The sequence below is a fragment of the Pristis pectinata genome, chromosome 3 (assembly GCF_009764475.1).
Source record: "Pristis pectinata isolate sPriPec2 chromosome 3, sPriPec2.1.pri, whole genome shotgun sequence".
Lineage (NCBI taxonomy): Eukaryota > Metazoa > Chordata > Chondrichthyes > Rhinopristiformes > Pristidae > Pristis > Pristis pectinata.
The window spans coordinates 39,988,223-40,007,498 of NC_067407.1; the positions used below are offsets into that span (position 1 = coordinate 39,988,223).

At 36.6% G+C, this 19,276-nt stretch overlaps 2 protein-coding genes across 7 annotated transcripts in view; one reads left to right on the plus strand and one right to left on the minus strand.

Moving 5' to 3' along the window:
- The window catches only part of slc35d1a (solute carrier family 35 member D1a), a 42,058-nt gene extending 39,517 nt beyond the window's left edge, over positions 1 to 2,541 (plus strand). The window contains exon 12 of the mRNA XM_052011415.1: positions 392 to 2,541. Coding sequence (XP_051867375.1) covers positions 392 to 500 — 109 coding nt within the window. The 3' untranslated portion in view covers positions 501 to 2,541. The remainder of the gene's footprint in view (positions 1 to 391) is intronic.
- Positions 2,542 to 11,038: 8,497 nt separating this feature from the next.
- LOC127568587 (mesoderm induction early response protein 1-like) overlaps positions 11,039 to 19,276 on the minus strand; it is a 37,315-nt gene continuing 29,077 nt past the window's right edge. For 5 of the 6 annotated variants that reach the window (XM_052012513.1, XM_052012512.1, XM_052012515.1 and 2 more), the window contains one exon: positions 11,039 to 12,070. In XM_052012513.1, coding sequence (XP_051868473.1) covers positions 11,694 to 12,070 — 377 coding nt within the window. In that variant the 3' untranslated portion in view covers positions 11,039 to 11,693. Of the gene's footprint in view, positions 12,071 to 12,700; positions 12,985 to 19,276 lie in introns of all 6 variants that reach the window. The other variant, XR_007956035.1, reaches the window with a different exon arrangement.

Genomic DNA, 19,276 nt, shown 5'->3' on the forward strand with positions numbered 1-19,276 from the left:
CATTTTAGTCTCCCAAAATGTTTAAATAGTCAGATTTGCAATGAAGCCTGGACAAATGAGGATGTAAAGCACCTGTCAGATTTATCATTGTCATAGATTAGTAATATGCATATATTTTCTTGACTCCCTTCTCAAGGTTGGGGTCATGAGAAGGAAATTTGCAGAGTAGTTTATGAAAGGACCTATTGCTGAACAGTTTGTAAAGACAAAATGACATTATTATGTAGATTTCAGTTTGATAATGTTCCCTCCAGGTCCTAGTATTCAGTTCCTCATCTTTGAACCACACTCATGTCTACTATGTTCTCGAATGGTATGATTTTCTCATTTAATTTGGCATCATTCATACATTGAGATGTCATGGATTTTTTAATGCATTTTGTTTTGACAGTATTGCAGGAAGTTTGGTGTATTCCTATATCACATTCACAGAGGAGCAGGCAACCAGGACATCAGGAAACAGCAGCAACACTGACACCAAGGGAAAAATTGCTGTATGAGCAGAGCATCTTAATAGAATAACTTTTTTAGTATTATTCATTTTAATTTCAAAGAATAATTACTTTTATCTGTAGTTGTAGATGATTTTTCAGTTTTGGTACAAGTTTATTACAATGTTGAAGGACCAATATTTAAAAAAAGACTAGTACTAAATGGCCCACTTTTACTTAGCCACAGTTCAAGGCTTTACAGATTCCCCTAAGGATTTTTTTTGTCTGTCCCAAAGCTCCAAATAGATGTCTCTACTTGGGCATCTTAATCTGTTTATTTTAAAATATTTATTGTTTACACCTCTTTTTAACAGTGAAAGAACTGTACAATAACCTAGTTGTCTTGGAGATGGAAAATATCTTATGCCTAAAGTGACTTTGAACAAATTTACTAAAAATTGGTAGCTTTACAATTTAGTATACTTCCAAGGAGGAAGTTGGAGTACCTATAGTTTTCAACATATGTTTAAAATTTGTACTTGTGGATTGCAAAGCTGGGGATATCTTCTTGGAGCATTGAGTACAGGTCAGCTGTCAACTGCATTGCAAATTCCAAATTTGGTCTATTTAACAGACTGCTTGAATAACATGGAAATTGTATTTGGAAGTAAACTGAATCTTGATTGTCTGTTACAGAAACAAGAAAAGTAAGTCAATTTTAAATGAATAAATGACATTGAGTAGGAAATGTTCTGTATTTTCTAGGTTTCAAATGGTAGACAATGACTTTAGGGAACAAGGATGTTAACACAATTCTCTCATTTTGACACATCATTTGCATATCTCATGATGAAATGCCCAGAAATACCTTTGCAAAGAACTACATCTACCAATACAGGTCTGCCAATCGTAACATCACAAGGGTGGTTTAGTGGAGAATTGCATTTTGCAAAATGCATTTAATGGACTTTTGAACTGCCTTTCATCTGAAATTTAGCTGACTGGCATTAAACATCAAACAATCAAATGTTATTGCATGATTGGGTTGTGTTAAAACTCAATTTGAATTGTAAGAGCAGTTTTTGAACTGTAATGTTTAACAAAAAACATTTTAAGTGTTTTAATGCTTTCAAAAGAATCTGCTAAACAATTTATAAAATTTGAAGATTAGAACATGTTGATTCACATGAGAAATGCTGATAGACCTGAAAACTCATTCTCTCTCTTGATCCATTCAATTCTAACATTTCAGGAAATACTTAAATCATTGTTTCAAATTTAAAATGCCTTGTTCTGAATCATGATGTACCAAAATGTTTAATGATTAATTATTCTGTACTCCCGGCAGGTTGCTTGTGTTGTGTTTGTAACAACTTCATAACATTTTTAATATAAAGTGTGTGGAATATAAAGGTTGCAGAAAAAATGTGTTAACATGAAGATTCAAGTAAACTGTGAAATTCTTAATGTATGTGCAATGTTTAACGAGAATTTCCTAAATTTTCAGTTTCTTAAATACATATTCTAGCAGGATAGTTCATCAAATGGCATCTGTCAATCATGATTTTGTGAATAGAACAAGATGATTTTTAAAAATCATGCACATTTACAGGGCAAGTAGGACCCATAGACATTAAGAGCCTCCACTACCCAGAATCATTGTGGCAGCCTTTTGCTTTTGTTCAGCACCAAGTCTGTTTATTTAACATTGCAATGAAGTTCCCTGTATAATTTTGCTATAGTCCACCAAGATGTTTAGTGGCTGGTTTCCAAAATGCTTTTAGTACAAAAAACAATTCAAATGCAGGTGTTGGTGGTCAGTAAACATATATTGTTCAATGTACATAAACACTGAAGTGCCTAGATATTGAATTAGAGCTGACATATGAATATTTTTAAATATTTGTGTATTTAACCCATTAATGTAGAAGCATTTGTAAAATCTAGATTTTCATGCAAGTGATAGCAAAATTGGACAAATGAAGCTTCTAAGTATTGCTTTTGCAATTTCCTGTAATGTATAATGCAAGTGTTATACTTTGTTTTTAATTGTTCCACTGTACACATTTTCATTGACTGAAATTTGGTTTTCAAATATATTTTGTAACAAATACAACTTTTACTGGCTCTGATTTACTAATTGCTTTAACTTCAATGTGAGTCTATTCTCCATCCGTTATTCTCTCCAAGTTTGCAGATATAGTATGAAACACAAATATAGTATTTTATAAATCTTGCATTGAAAAGTCTTAAAAGGTTACTCTGCACATCTGTGGTGGCAGGTGATTTCATAGTCATCCTTTGTGTTCATTTTATTTCCTGAGGTTTTTGGTCCATGCTCAGTCTTGGTGAAAAGAATGTACATATCATAGAACAAAATAACATCACAATTATCCACAATCTGAGGAGCAATGTTTAGTTATTTCTATTGGTGATCATGAATTGTGGCTTTGCACAGTGAAATATAGATCAAATCATAGACAATTTTGATACAGGAGGCCAATTGGTCTCTTTTGGCCATGCTGGTTGAGAAATAAGATACAGTATCTTTATTAGTCACATGTACATCGGAACACATAGTGAAATGCATCTTTTGTGTAGTGTTTTGGGGGCAGCCCACAAGTGTTGCCACACTTCTGGTGCCAACGTAGCATGCCCACAGCTTCCTAACCTGTACGTCTTTGGAATGTGGGAGGAAACCGGAGTACCCAGAGGAAACCCACGCAGACACGGGGAGAACGTACAAACTCCTTACAGACAGTGGCTGGAATTGAACCCGGGGCGCTGGCACTGTAAAGCATTATGCTAACTGCTACACTATGCCTGCCCTTCCACATTTGATCGCTAGCCCTGCATGTCCATTCATTACTTGGGTATGATTAGAGTTTCTGCCTCTTAAACTCCCTACCACCTACTAGGTTAAAAGAATTTTCCTCGTTTCCCTGCTAAAACCTCTACCAATTGCTTTAAATCTGCACCTCCTGGTTTTTGATCCCTTGATTAGATCAACGGGTCCTTTCTGCTTTTTCTAGCCCTCATTTTTGTATATCTCAATTAAGTCTCCTCTCAGCCACCTCTTCCAAAGAAGACAACCCTCCAGTGTAGTCACTTTTCTGTAATGTAGTAACCAGAACTGTACATAGTACTCGGGCTGTGGCCTAACAAGTGATGCATGTAATTCTGGCATATCTCCCTGCTCTCATTCTTATGCCTTGGCTAATGAAGCAAACCATCCTATAAAGCATCTAAAATTGTAATATTTATACCTCAATGAAACTCTGAAGCTTTCAGTTAATGCCTTATAATTAAGAATTTGATTTACCTAGAAAATGACTTGTTCTTTAAAGCCTTTAAATTTTAGATGGCAGTTAAAAACAGTAACCATATTATTTACATCTGTGAAATGTCTTATTTATATATAGAACAACCATCATTACATCTGCTGTCAATGTCAAATGTCTTGAGTGTGAGAGGCAGGGGTGTAGGTCTGAATAAAGAATGTAATTTCTGTCCATGTATTCAAACTCTTCCAATTTGCCCATGGTAGTATTTACTAAGTAAATGAAAATTTGAAATGGGTAAGGTTACCAAGTGGATGGCCATTTGTGGGAAAAGAGCAGATTTGGGGCATTGGAGACTTTGAATAGGTCATCAGACTTTGTACATCTTAATGTTTGATTTTTAACTTGAGTTGAAGTTAAGAACACATGATGGAAAGAATTGCTTCAGTTCATTTTCCTTGATGCAGACTTAAATATACTTGCAATGTGCTGCACTGAAACAACTGCCATCGGTTGTAAAGAAAGACCATGATGAAGTGTGCAATATAACTCCTGAGTGAATGAAGGCTCAAATTAAACTATGCAACGATTTTAATAATTTTATCCTGATTTTCTGCAGCAGACTTTTATATTTAGTGTACTTGTTTCACATTTTCCTATTAACACATTTTTAAAGACTTCATTTCAAGATCCAAATCTTTAAATCACCTGTTACTCTAACCTGTTACTCTACTTTCAAGCTTTAACATGTGTAGTACAATCAGGAATTTATTTTAGAATACAATTGCTAGGAATCATACTTCTCATTCTTTAGAGAAGGAAGTCTTTTTGTACTTGACAAGTTGTTTCAGACAACAGCAATAACTTAATTGCCCTCATGGCCAATCAAGCCATTCAGTTCAATGGCAGTAGGGGTAAAAAAAAAACTGGCAGCCCCAACCACATCCCATGACAGAATAACTAAAAAAGCAGATATCCTACAAGCTTTCGTTGCTTGCCATTTCAGGATTCCGCAAAAGTAGATCTTTGTCAAATATCCAATGTAATTTATTCATTAAGTTACACAAGGTACTTGAGTCCTTCCAAGGATGATGTGTGCACTTCTGCGAATGAGAACTTAAAAAATGACCTTGAATATACACCAAAGTTGCTAGTGTAAAGGCACAATACAAAGAGCATTTATTTATTTTTGATTGGGGTGTATTTGTAATACTAGCATTTCAAAAGGTATACAGACTTAAATGTTTCAGAATGTCATTGTGATAAGCAGAATTGTACAAGAACAAATTTATATAATTGATCAAAAATGTGAATGTAAACATTGTAATATGAAAGCAAGGGATTTCTACTTGATGTTTTTTACATTTGCCAAAATCTATAGAAAAAATGCCTTCATATTTGCTTGGAATACAATTTGTATCGTGAATTCACTTCTGAATTTTACACTGGCCTGTATAATTACAGTTTTTTCCCAACATGTGGCCCCCTGTTTCTTTCCAACCAGAGTCTTCAAAGTGGAGTCAATGGTTGTCCTACCCATGCTAACTCAAACCTTTCACATATAAAACAAAGTGCAATACAACAAACCTCTCCACTGGTTCCAGCAAATAAACTTTTTAACAAAGCCAATTGTAATAATTCCTACCCTTCCTCTCAGTAGGGTTAGGGGATCTTTGTTCCACTTGAGAGAGCTAACCTGACCTACCATCTCAGCAGCTTGCATTCTGTGCTCAAGTCTTGATTGGTATTTGAATCTAAAGCTGTCTGGCTACGACACAGCAGTATCAGAAATGATTTTAAAATTGTGATCCGTTTGGTGCGTGTCAATTGACAAAATAACCAGGTATAATGTATTTTGTTTCAAGTGAGTGGCTCTCAGAAGTTAATCCAGCCTCACTGCAAAGTAGTAGTGAACTACTGAATTATGTATTGGCTATGCTCTGAATTAATTGTGGTGAAAGGTGAGGTTTAGTGTTAACATTGCCCATATGTAACTGGATAGCTAAGGGAGAAAACAGTGTATCTGGCCTTGATCACTGTAAATCTGCCAGTATTCATAACCCACAGTTGGATCTGGAAATATGTAGAAAATGTAGTCAGAGTTCTTGCTAACATTGATGATTCACACAAACCCCTTTCATACCACTTCATCTAATTGGGCCAAAGGGCCTGTTTTTGTGCTGTATGGTTCTATTTGAATGTTCTTCCTCCCTTTAAATGTTTCTAAACTATTGATTTCAGCTACTTACAGTACTACATTTTCACCACTAGGTGAATAAGTGCTGAATTTAACAACTACCTTGTGTTGATAGACCTCAAATTTTCACACGTGGAAACAAAGTATTATATAATAACTTCCAGAATTTTTAAAGACCTCCTTGTCACCCATCTCTCAAGAGATCTGATCTGATTAATTTGATAGGTAAAATTGAATGGTTCTGGTATCATCTTTGTATTTAATCTTTAAATGCCTCTGTATCGTTATATGATTAGATCTGCACACAATATTCTAAGCTCAATTTATTCACAAGTTTTCATTAGTTAGGCATTTCTTAAAAATCTCCACATTTTTTTTCTTGCCTTACCTACATTACATCTTTTGTAAATTTGTGTTTTTACTTATTTACTTTAGATCATCTACATTATTTAGATTCTAATACTTTAAGTAAGATTTGACTTCCCTATTTTTGTTTTCTAATACATGGATGCAAACTGGACCAGAGTTTTGATCGTGAGTTTGGAAAATTCTCTTCTTGAGCTATTATAAATGCAAATAATTGTCTAATTTTGTCTGCCAACACACTGTACATTTGATCTGTCTTCCAGATTAACATTTTTTCTTTATCATTATTTCTGCCTGTAATTTTATCTTGACCATTCTGTCATGGCCCTGTTTATTATTGCAACTTTTATACATGTAGAGTACACTTACTGTTCTATGTTTCTGGTTAATTCCGTTCCTTGATTTCTTATCTTAAAACTTCTCTCCTACTACTTGCATTCTTTGCCTTGGTCTTTTCTGCTATCCCTTGTTTATGCTGTTCAGTTATTCCCTATCATTGGAGTTCAGATTGTTCTTAGGTTTTTTTTGGTATAGTATATATCCCTGTCCTTTGCTAGTTTTAAAAGGTTCCCTTTGTTATGCAAGATTATTGTTACCATTATTGCCCATTTTACTTTCCCAAGTTTCATTCTGTTCTCAGCCCTTCAACTAAATCCATACAACCTATAATAACCAGTCATCTTCATGTGTGTGCCCTTTTCAACCATTATCCTAAACATTACATGAGGTGTAACCTAATAACTACTTTAATGTGCTCTATAATTCATTTTCCAATTACTAGAGCCATTAGCTTTTCACATTCTGCATCGGAAAGATGTTCTGTACACATTGGGGGGATAAAAAAAACACTTCTGCCTCTTGTGGCTAACTTTTGGATCGTTGAAATACTGTTTATTCTGTGTAACCCATTTCCCCAATTTGTTTGCATATTGTTGCATCTCCCACTGAGGGCAACGCTTTCACAGGAGTGGAGGGTGCCCATGCATGATACTTGTGTGGTGGGATAACTGTACACACTGGCTACCACAGTTGATGACCAATTGCATTCTGGCCAATGAGGTACACATGAAGTGACATCTCTGTCGTAATGCACAAAACACCATAGCACATTGGGAACTTACTGGCTACATTTGTGGCAGATCCTTCTTGGCCTCTCCTGTCAATCGCACACTTTCCTTTTTTGATTCTGTAGTTCAACCCTTGGACAACGTTTTGGATAAAACTATGTGCTTATCCTGACTGAAATATTCCCAGCCGATGTGAAAATCCAGGGCTATACTCCCATAAATCAATGCCTTAGCACACAAAAAAGCAAATAGCAGCCCATTATGATACAGAAGCAACCAATCAGCCTGGTCTGTGCTGGCTCCCAACAGAGCAATCCCATCAAATGAGTCCCTAATGCATCTCAAACATCATTTGATTAGTCTACAAATTTCTCAGGTATCTATTCATCCTCAGTCTTTCTTTGTGCTTAAGATGTCAAATTCCTATGTTTAGCATTGTGAAGGCACATCCTGATTGGTTTTGAATAGAAAGCAAACATGCGAATACAACTACATTCAGGAACTACGCATTAAAAACTCCAAACATTTTTGGATCAGAAAATCATCAACTGCAAAAATAAAGATTGCTGTAATCCTGGGTACCTAGTCTTCATGCATCACAAGAAACATAAATAATTCTTTGTTAGCATTTCCATAACCTATTTTGTTATTGGCTGCAGAAACATCCATGGTTGGTTTCTATGGCATATGGCAAGGGAAAATTAAAATTTAGTTATAAACTACCCACGTAATAATCTCTATAATAAAATTGTTTTTAAGTGTTAATATTTAACAATGTTTTTCAAAACATTAAAAATGCTGAAAACTAAAGGCAGAAACAACATATTACATGAAGATTGCTTCTTTCAGGTTAACAGGTTATTTTACTGGGTAGTATTCCACATTTTGAATAATTACAAGTATTTTAGATAATACCTGCAGTTGTGCTGATTCTAAATTGTGTTCCTATGTATTGTGAGCAGTAAATATTACAGGAAGAGCAAAAATGAAAGCGTAGGGAAGACGGGAGGAAGAGGTGAATGAGAGAGAAACTAGAAAGAGAATTGTGATGTTTGCAGTTACTGGTAACTACCTACAACAGCCTAGGTGGAAGATACTTTTATTTTGAGGTATATAACCTGAAATTTTTAAACAGTGATATTTATTACTTAAAGGATTCACTCTGGTCTGACAAAGGTGAACATTTTGGTTCTTTCTAGATGCACCATTTGATCTTTTCAGGAAACCTACTTAACAATTTGAAAAACGGGTGAGTTCTTGCAATATTCTGATCTATGCTTATCCCTCAAGCAACTGTAACACTTTCTAACCTTTCATGGTTCAGCTGAAAGGGCATCAACCTGAAACATTAACTGTGTATCATCTTCCACAGAAGGTAACTGGCATGCTGAGTTTTTCTTGTACATTGTTTTTATTTCAGATGTCCATTTGCCCAATATTTTGCTTTTCTATCATTGTTTAAACTTTGATAGGTCTTAATGGTAGGAGGAAAACAGAGCTCCTCTACCAGCCATTAACATCCCAAAGGTCAACATTCTCTTATCAAGGCTAGCCTTTAAAAATGCAGTTCACTCAAATGCAATAAATCCCACTTCAGATGAAATATTTAATTAATGACTTTCTAGAACTGCGATGCCGAATAAATGATATGAATATGCTGCAGCCCTGGTTAACATGCAGCAAGGACTTTAAAAGATCCTGACCCACTTGTCAAAGTGATTTCAAAGAAAAATTGTACAAGTCTTTCTTGGCCACAATTGTAGCTTTCCGGGATTGGGATGTTGTCACCGATGACAAAAGCATGCTGGTTACATATTAGAACAAGCTGGAAGGCAAGAGCTGTTCACTTACCATAGGGGGAGCTACTGAGACACCAGATTACTTCATTCTTGTCAGCAGAGCTCAGCCCTCAAAACCAAAGTTCCTCTTTCAGAAAATGTGTCCAGTGTCTTTTTCTTTGAGCTGGCCATCTCCTGCATGTCATGTCTTACTCAGTGCCTTTATGTCAGCATCAGAGGGCAAGTTCTTAGGCTGTAATAGAAAAGCTGGAATACTGCACAATGTTCCAAATTCTGGATGCACACTAAACTATGGAGCGAAAACAGCAAGTAAACAATGGCACTGTCAAAATTAGGAGCATTAATGTTAGGGTTAGTAATATGAAACAATGGAAGAATTGGACATTTGGAGGGGTTAAGGAAGGAAGGTAATTTTCATCTTGAACACCTGGATTGTTAGCTGGAGTGGCAGATTATGGTGGGATGAATTTACTCCCCATTGTTTTCAACCTTCCACCATTACTAAGGCAGTAGGCCAAGCTTGTCGACCCTCTGCTGAATAAGCCACCTTTGGAGAAGTCAACAAATGCAAAAAAAAAGTTAAAGACCTTATATGGACTGAACAAAGGACCCCATTTGATTTGGCTAGATAGCTTTGGAATATTTGCTGCAAAATTTAGGTGTAAGTGTGAATCTCACACTGTTCACCATTGTTTTGGAGTTCTGCAGTGGCTTTGGTAATCAAAAATCTGATGGGCAGCTTTGCTTCCATAGCAGTCCCATGGCTAGTCAACCTGTTCCTTGAAATCATAACGGCTCAGTGGATTATCATGGCCACAGGTGGGATATGTAATTTCATCAGCATTTCCTCACAAATAACCACACATGGGTGACTGAAGTGTTTTGGGACATCATAAGGATCTACATAATTGTACAGCACAGATCATTATTTGGCTACTTGATTATTCCCATTCTTTTAAAGAGCAATCAAGTTACTTCCTGTTCCATATCCACACACTTTCATTAAATATTTATCTAATCAGTTTTGGAAGACAACCATTGAATGTGCATCTCCCACCCCATTACTGCCCCTAGCTCCTTATATCATTACCTTTTTGCTTTTCAACAATTCAACCACTAAGTTTTGTTTTAATTTACTCTGACCCCTTCATAATTTTAAATTCATCATCAAATCTCCTCTGACTTTTCTGCTCTAAGAGCAAAACACCAACTTTTCCAAGCTATCCCTTTAACTGTAATCCCTCATCTTTGGAACCATTCTAGTAAATGTCTTTTGGACATCCTTCAAAACTGTCACTGCTTTCCTAAATCGTGGAGCCAAATCTGGACATTATTCCAACATAGTTCTATACAGCTTAGTTTAACTTCCTTTTTCCATTCCATGCCTTAATAAATAAAATGCACTTTTAACTAGTCTTGCTATTTTTCAAATATTTGTGTACAAACACCCTCAGTTTTCTTGCACATCCATTACAGTTTGTACTATTCAATTTGTATTCTCTCTTCTATTATAACATGCACACATTTATCTGCATCGAACTGCATCTGCCATGTGTCCTCCTGTAATACTCCCCTGGAAGTCCATCTCTAGTTCCTCTTAGTTTATTACACTTAAGCTTGTCAAATGCAGATTTTAAAATTATACTACGCATGCTTGAATCATTGGTCATCAGAAACAACTCTGCAGCATATCTCAGTAGGGTCTAAAACTACAGGCATTTTTCTACCTTGATGCATCTCACATTCACCCCTTATCTTTAACATGCCTCTAAGTTTAATTACAAAAATAAAACAACTAAGCACTTTAGCACAGAATAACTTTGTAAGTAATAGGAATCTTGGAGGATAACCGAAAATCAAAGATTAATTTTTTTATTGAAAAATATCACAATTGGGTTTTTGCACAATTTCATTTTGTAACATGCATCTCAACATGTTGTAGTTGTCTTATCAAAAATATCAAGAAAATGCAGCATATAATCAGGACTGTGACTCAGCAATACTGAGGGACAAAATTTTATATTCAAGCTGAAATTTTTGCTGCAGTAATACAATAGCATACAAAAAGCTTCATCAATGAATTTGTCTTGTAAAAACTATGACCCCGACGACAACTCCAGACAGTGTAAAACCACTACCTCTTAAATATTTTAAACATTCCATTATTTTAATAATTTAAAAAAGTTGTACCAAAATGGAATGAATCAAACATAATTAGATTCTTGGTATATTTATTAATTTTCCCCTTCCACGATAAAGCTTAGCAACTGTACAAATTTTACATAAATGAATGCAAGGAAACAAGTATTTATTCAAAAAAATCCTTCCAAATTCTATGTAGAAATATGGCAAAAATACAGAATGTATTTTGAGCCCACATAATAAGAATTTTTACATATATATATATTAACATATATAGATATAGATATATATATATATAAAAAAAGACATCACTGATGTCAATGACTGAATTTATACAAACCAACCCAATTATTAATCAGGTTTTTAATTCCCCTCCCCCCCAAGATGACAAAAAGCAGGTTAATACATTTTTATATTTGTTGAGCATCCAATTCAACAGGCATTTGGTGTCTGGAGTCAGACATAATCAAACTCTCAGAAGCTTCAGATTTCACATGCAGGCTTGCTTCTGAAATATCTACACTGTTCTTCTCAATTCCAGAGTCACCTTCTGTTTTCAAACTCTTAGCTGGTCTTTCACAATTTGATTCAGACTCGTCATTTTCATTCTGTGCATTTACCAGGTTGAGATCACAGAAACCATCATCTTTCTCACAGCCATTTGTGCTCATTTTTGCAGGTCCTGAAATTGTGGAATTATTGACAGGCCCATTGTAGTTCAATTCCTTGATTTCACCATAATCGTGCCACTGATCTGATGTTTCAGTTGAACCATTAGCATTCATCCCTGCATCACATACAAAATAAAGATTTTAGTTAGCACTTTTGATTAACTGCAGGTATTTTACAGAGAAAACAGATGTTTTTACTTTAAACTACCATCAAGTGTGTATTTTTATGAACAAGAGAGATTTGACAGGACAAAATTGTGATGCATAGCCAGCTTGAGGGCTGAATGTTCTGTGGGTGATATGAAAGTAATGAGGACCACGAGGCTGAACCAGACCATTCACATCACTGAGGTTCTATGTAGTTCCGACATAAGTAATCAATCACAACTGCAGCTGAAACACTCATCCAAGTCTCTAGACTTGAACTTTCCAATCTTCTTGGTGGCCAGATATCATCCGTAACTTGAATTCGTTGACAAACTGTTCCACTCACAGATTACCCATGCCCTAATGGCCTACATTGACTCCTAGTCCAGCAATGCTTCAATCCTTCTGTGGCCTTCACCCTCTAACTCTGAAATCTCCCTTAGCTCTAAAATCTATGATGAGATTTCTGTAATCTCCCCATTCCGACCTGTTGCTTATGACTGATTTTAATTCCTCAAGATTGGTAGCCATAGCCCCAAGTTATGCAATATCACTCCTAAGCCTCTCTCTCAATCCTTAAGACACTCCTTACAACCTACCTTAATATATGAGTGTCTTGGTTAATAAGGTTCCTGTGAAGTCTCTTGTGATTCCTTACTATGTTGAAGGTGCTGAGGAGATCCAACCTGGCGCATCTCCCCTCCTCGTCTGCCAAGTGTCCATTTTTAACATGAACATAGCATACTTCGACCAAATCACTGCCGCTCCCAGTTTCTACTTGGTTATATTTCTACTACAACTGATGATACTGCACACTGTGACCAGGAATTCCCCTCAAAATGCACAGCGACATCAATCACAGCAGAAGCCTGCAGAGTGGTACCTGTCAGAGAAAGAAGAGGAGCAGTTGGGTAGGGAAGGGAAAAGGGAAACAAGATTTTTGTCAATGCCAGGATTTTGCTTCCCTGGTGCAAGGGTCAAGGGAGTTACTGAACAGCCACAGAGCATCCTGAAACAGGAGGGTGAACAGCCGGAGGTTGTGATCCATATTGATGCCAATGTCGTAGGTAGAAATAAGGATAAAGTTCTGAAGGTAGAGTTTACAGAGCTAGGAATGTTAACAAACAGGACTCTAAAAGGTAGTGATCTTAAGATTACTCGCTATGCCACATGCTAATAAGTGCAGATATAGGAAGGTGAAGCAAATGAATGTGTGGCTGGAGAGATGGTGCAGAAAGGAGGTCTTTAGATTTCTCAAGAATTGGAAGAGTTTCTGGTACAGGTGGGACCTGTACAAATCTGTCAGATCGCACCTCAGCAAAGCCAGGACCAACATCCTTGCAGGGGAAGGGGTGATGGAATTGGAGAGGTGCTAATGCTATTGGAGAAGGTTTACACTAACTCGGCATGGGGATGGGGCCCTCGAAGGAATTTGGTAAGTTGGAAGAGCAGGAAGTGAAATAAATACAAGCAAAAACATAGTCAAGCAAAGGGGATTCAAGTACAGAAAAATATTTAAAATGAAAAAAATTAAAGCCACTGTATCAGAATGCTCAGAGCATTCTCAACAAGGTAAATAAGTAATGGCACAAATAGAAGTAAACAGGTTTGATCGCATTGGCATTATGGAAACCTGGCTGCAGGGTGAGCAAGCCGGAAACTAAATACTCCAGGGGTATACAACATTTAGGAAGGACAGGCAAAAAAGGAAAAGGGAGGTGTAGAATTAGAATCAATTTGAGTCAAAGGAAGAACCATCAAAACGTAGTAACACAAGTAGGTGTAGTTGTAATAGTGTGCATGATATAAATCAGGAAATTAGAGCGCATGTAACAAGGGTGATACAGTTATCATGGGAGACTTCAACCTATATATAGATTGGAAAAATCAGTTTTGTGGCAATAAGTTGGAAGATAAATGCATGGAATGTATTCAAGATGCTTTTCTTGATTAAAATGTCAAAGAACACAGAAGGCTGTCTCGGATCTCATTTAGTGCAGTAGGAATGTGTTGATCTGTAATTTTGTTGTCAAGCATTCTTGGGAGGAGAGCGACAGTATGAAAGAATTTTGTATTGAGTTTGAAAGTGCAGTTCAATGTGAAACCAGGGTTTTAAACCTAAACAAAGGAAACTATGAGGAAATGAGAGTTAGCTGTGCTTCATGAAGAGAATACATTGAAAGGCATACTGGTGTACAAGCAATGGTTAGCGTTTAAATAAATAATGTACAAGTTACAAAAAAGTTTTAAGACACAAGAACACAAAAGAAGTGATTCATCTATAGCTGACCAGAGAAGTCAAAGATAATACTAAATCAAAAGGGTATTATAAAATTGGTAGAAATAGAATTAGGAGTGTTTTAGAAGTTAGCAGGGGACCACCAAGGAATTGAAAAGAAAGGCAAGATAGAATACGAGTTAGTCCGGGGAAAAAACAAATTTAAGAAACTTGCAAGACCTTTTTATAGAAACATGAAAAGGAAATGTCTATTGAGGGCAATTGTGGGCCCTTACAGAGAGAGCAGAATTTACAACAGGAAGGAGGAAATAATGGGAATTAAACAATTACTTTGAATTTGCCTTCATGGAAGAAATTACACAAAATCTGCAGATATATTACGAAAATCAAGGATTTGAGGAAATAAGTATTAATCAAAAATATCAATGATTTGGCTATTACAGTGCCAGCGACCCAGGTTCAATTCCAGCCACTGTCTGTAAGGAGTCTGTACGTTCTCCCCGTGTCTGTGTGGGTTTTCTACCTCTGCTGCCAGCTCTAATGATCTTTGGATTTGAACACCAAGGTCCCTTACTCCTCAATACTCCCCAACACCTTACCATTCATGGTGTGCATCCTAGCCTCACTAGTACTCCCATAATGCATCATCTCACATTTATCAAGGTTAAACTTCCTCTGCCATTTCTCAACCTGTTTCACCAATATCATCCTGGAGCCCAAGACTACCCTCCACACGGTTAACAACTCCACCCATCTCAGTGTCACCTGCAAACTTTCTTACTATGTCACCTACATCCACATCCTAAACATTCAGTTATATTACAAGCAGCAAGGGCCCCATTACCAATCCCTGTGGAACACCACTAGTCAGAGGCAACTCTCTTATCACCTTTTTTCTCCTAATGTCAAGCCAACTTGCTCTGGATTCCATGGGCCCTAACCTTATGGACCAGTATCCCACATGGGACCTTGAATTCCATGTAAACCACATCTACTGCACTGCCCTTATCATTACACTCTGTTATCAGATTGGTCAGACAAGATCTGCCCTTTGACAAAGCCATGTTGGCCATCTCTGATTAGTCCTTGCCTTTCCAAGTGATCATTAATCCTGTCCCTCAGAATTTTTTCAATAACGTCCTGACTACTGATGTTAGGCTCACAGCTGCAAGGCTTTCCCCCCGCTGCATTCTTGAAAAGGGAAAGCATATCTGCTGTCCTCCAGTCAGCTGGTACTTGTGGCTAGCGAAGATGTAAAAATCTCAGCCAGAGCCCAGCAATCTCTTCCCTTGCCTCCCATAGCAGCCTGGGATAAATCACATCTGGCTCTGTGGATTCACCTACCTTTTGGCCCGCTATGCCACTGCCTACCTCCTTTATTCATGCAGACCTATACCAGAATTCCCCCTTCCCAGAGTTCTTGAAATACAAAGTCTGTTTCTTTTGGACATCACCTATACCTTCTGGCTCCACACAGAATGCCCTTGTTTGTCCTTAATGGGCCCCATTCTTTCCCTGGTTATTCTTTTGTCCTCACTATATTTATTACACACTTTTGGATTTGCTTTAACCCTGACTACCAATGATATTTACTGACTCTTCTTTGCCTTCCTAACTTCCATTTTATACCCTTGATGGGCCTCTCCTATCTTTAGTTCTCCATACCCGCCATATGGTTCCTTTTTCTTTATCCAACCCTCAATATCCCTTGACATCCAGGGTTCTCTGTACTTGTTACCCTTGGCTTTCACCCACATAGGAACATTATGACCCTTAAGTCTGGCTATTTCTTCTTTGGAAGCTTCCCACTGTCCAGATGTGGATTTACCTGCAAGTAGATGCTCCCAGTCAATCCTTGCTGTCTTACTTTAATGAAATTGGCCTCCCTCCAATTTAAGATCTTTATTCCTGGTCTATCCTTATCTTTTTCGATAACCACTTTGAAACATATGAAGTTATGGTCACTACCTCCAAAATACTCCCCCACTGACACTCCAGCCACCTGACCAACTACATCCCCCAAAACAAGATCCAGTAATGCTCCTTCCCTCATCAGTCTATCTACATAGTGTCAAAAAGATCTTCTAGACACTCCTCAAAAATTCCACCCCCTCTCAGCCTTGTACACTAGGACAATCCCAGATAATTTGGGTAATTGAAATCCCCTACTACAATAACCCAATTTTTATCTCATCTCTGTACTATTGGCTAACATATCTGTTCCTCTATCTGCTGTTGACTGTTAGGTGGCCTGTAATACACCCCCAGCAAAGTGACACCACCTTATTTATTCCTAATCTCTACCGAAATGGCCTCATTTGAAGAGCCTTCTAGAATATCCACCTTCAATATTGAAGTAATTCATTCCTTGACTAATGATGCAATGCCACCTCCTCTTCCTCATCCCCCTCTGCCTCACCTGAAAATTCTGTACCCAGGGATACTGAGTTACCAGTCCTGCCTGTCTTTCAGCCATGGCACCAATATTACCACATGTTACTTATAAGTTATTAGTTCATCTACCTTACTAGTTAGACTCCTTGCATTAAAATAGATGCAATTTAGCTTTGTGTTCATGCATTTACCCATCTGCTCTGCTGACTGGACTTACCAACTTGGAAACAAAATCAGTATTTTGCTAATTTGAGGAGAACATTTGTTTTCATTCAAAATTATAACTCATTAGTTAATCTCTGATTTGAATTTCATGTCCTGTTTAAAGTTTTAGGCTACTCACCTGAAAAATGAAGCTCCAGAATTTATATCAAAAGTAAATTGCAAACTTAACGCACAGAGACCCAGAACAAGATATTAAGATCTTGATATGGAAGGCAGCAATACTTTTAGGCAAGGAAGAACAACACATTCACTCTATAAGCCATCTTTTCACCTACTTTTTTTTTGCTCATTTATGCAGAATAACAATCTTTATTAAAACACTGAGGTAGAGTCAGCTTGATGAGAAGGCCTAAGAGTACTCTCCAACTGAATTAAGACGTTCTAACAAAGAAATATTCAATGAAAATTGCAAGATTCTGTTGAATTTTAAAGCAATCAAGTTCTAATTACCTTATGATTACATCTATGCCTTGTTGCAAGATAGAATGGCATCTAGCACATCACAAAAGGAGAACATTTGTCCATGAATCCTTGCTGGCTCTGTGCAAGTAAAATCCAGTAAATCTCATTCTCCTGCCCTCTTCCCATAGCTCTGCAACCTCAAGTACATCCTCAATAAATTTATAGAACTGTAATGGCATTATTGATAGCTCAAATGTTCTATCAAGTTCCTCTGGCTCTTTTTACAACAGTTTGGTGAATCACATTCTCCCACTCTTTCCCTGTAGTCAGTATTATTTATATTGGGAAGTAAACACATCCAATTATCAGAAGCTATTCAAGAGAGAAATCTGCACTACTTTTAATCTTAATTTGAATTTGCCAAACATAAACCAGAAAATGTTATAATAACAGGTCATCTTGAAGTGTTTACTTGACCATAACATTATAATTTTTGAAATAAGGAGTACAAGTGGGTGCACATGTTTGAATATCCAAAATCAAACAAGGCGAAGTTTATAATTAGCTCAAATTCCCAAATATGTGCTACCAAACACAGAATAACACTCCCAGTGCTCACACCTAAACCTTGCACCTCCCATCACTGCTGACAAACTTCAGGAATACAGTGATGAGCCTCTTCTTCCAAATTAGTAATGAAGTCAACTAAAGGTCAACAAAACCAAGAATGAAATTTGCATGAGAGCAAAGACACACAAAAGCAAGCCAGAACGTGATCAAAGTAGCTTCAGCATCCCTACTACTGTAACGTTGCAGGCTTGCATGATGTGATATCAAGCATAGTTTGATAGATGTTTTTCAGATCAATAATGATGAATTGTTTATTATCTGTTAGCAAGATAATAACACAAGACCACAAATTAAAGGTAAACACAAATAGAATTAAATATTATATAATTAATTCTAGTTGCTTGAAAGGCTATGGGAAGCCTGCAGAAGAATGGGATAGATCAAGTTGCTCAAAGACAAAAACAAAAGAGCAAACTTGGTGGGCTGAATAGACAGTTTTGTGCTGCATTTTTCTGTGTTTTTTAACATAGTAAGCAAATTTGAAAAAAATGTCTTTGTCCATTACATATTTAAACTTGAATATCAAGTCACATATTTAGAATAGCAACATCTCATTGAAATTTAAAATCCAACAAAGATATCATTTGCAGAGAGTTCATATGATGCAATTCACTGCATTATGACAGCAATTAGAAGAAGCAATGTTCTACAGAAACATGATGTTAACAGGAACATTTTTCACATATGAACATAGCACTTCTGGTAACTTGTTACTACACCAATATTGCTCCTTGACCAATCTTGTAATTTTAATAGGTGGGAACTATATCTCATAGTAAGAAAGTATTGGTACAGTCAAATCAATATATCTTGTGGAAATTGCACCCAGAAACAAGGGACTAAACGTAATTTCTGATATATATAAATAGATCAGACTCAAAACAAAACAAAGTTGTCGGCAACTGATCCAAATTAGTTAAGAGTTAACTAGTTAGGGTCAATAAAACCAAGGATAATTATAAACTTTGCAATTTGGAAGCAGACAAAAGGAGGCCAGATGTGATCAATGTAGCTTGAGACACATTAAACCAAATTAATATGCAAGTTCAATCAAGGAGAACATTAGGTATTGAATTCTACATGGCATACTGCATATGAATTATGGGTAATTAAAATAAGGCATACCAAACAAAATAGATATTATAAAAAAAGCCATAACCTTAAAATAGGGTAGGGAATATACCCAATGACTGTTGCAGGTTGTAATATGCTTTAAGATGGCAGAAGGTTAGCAGTAAATCAAATGCATGGCAATTTCACAATTCATAAGGGAAAAGGTTCAACC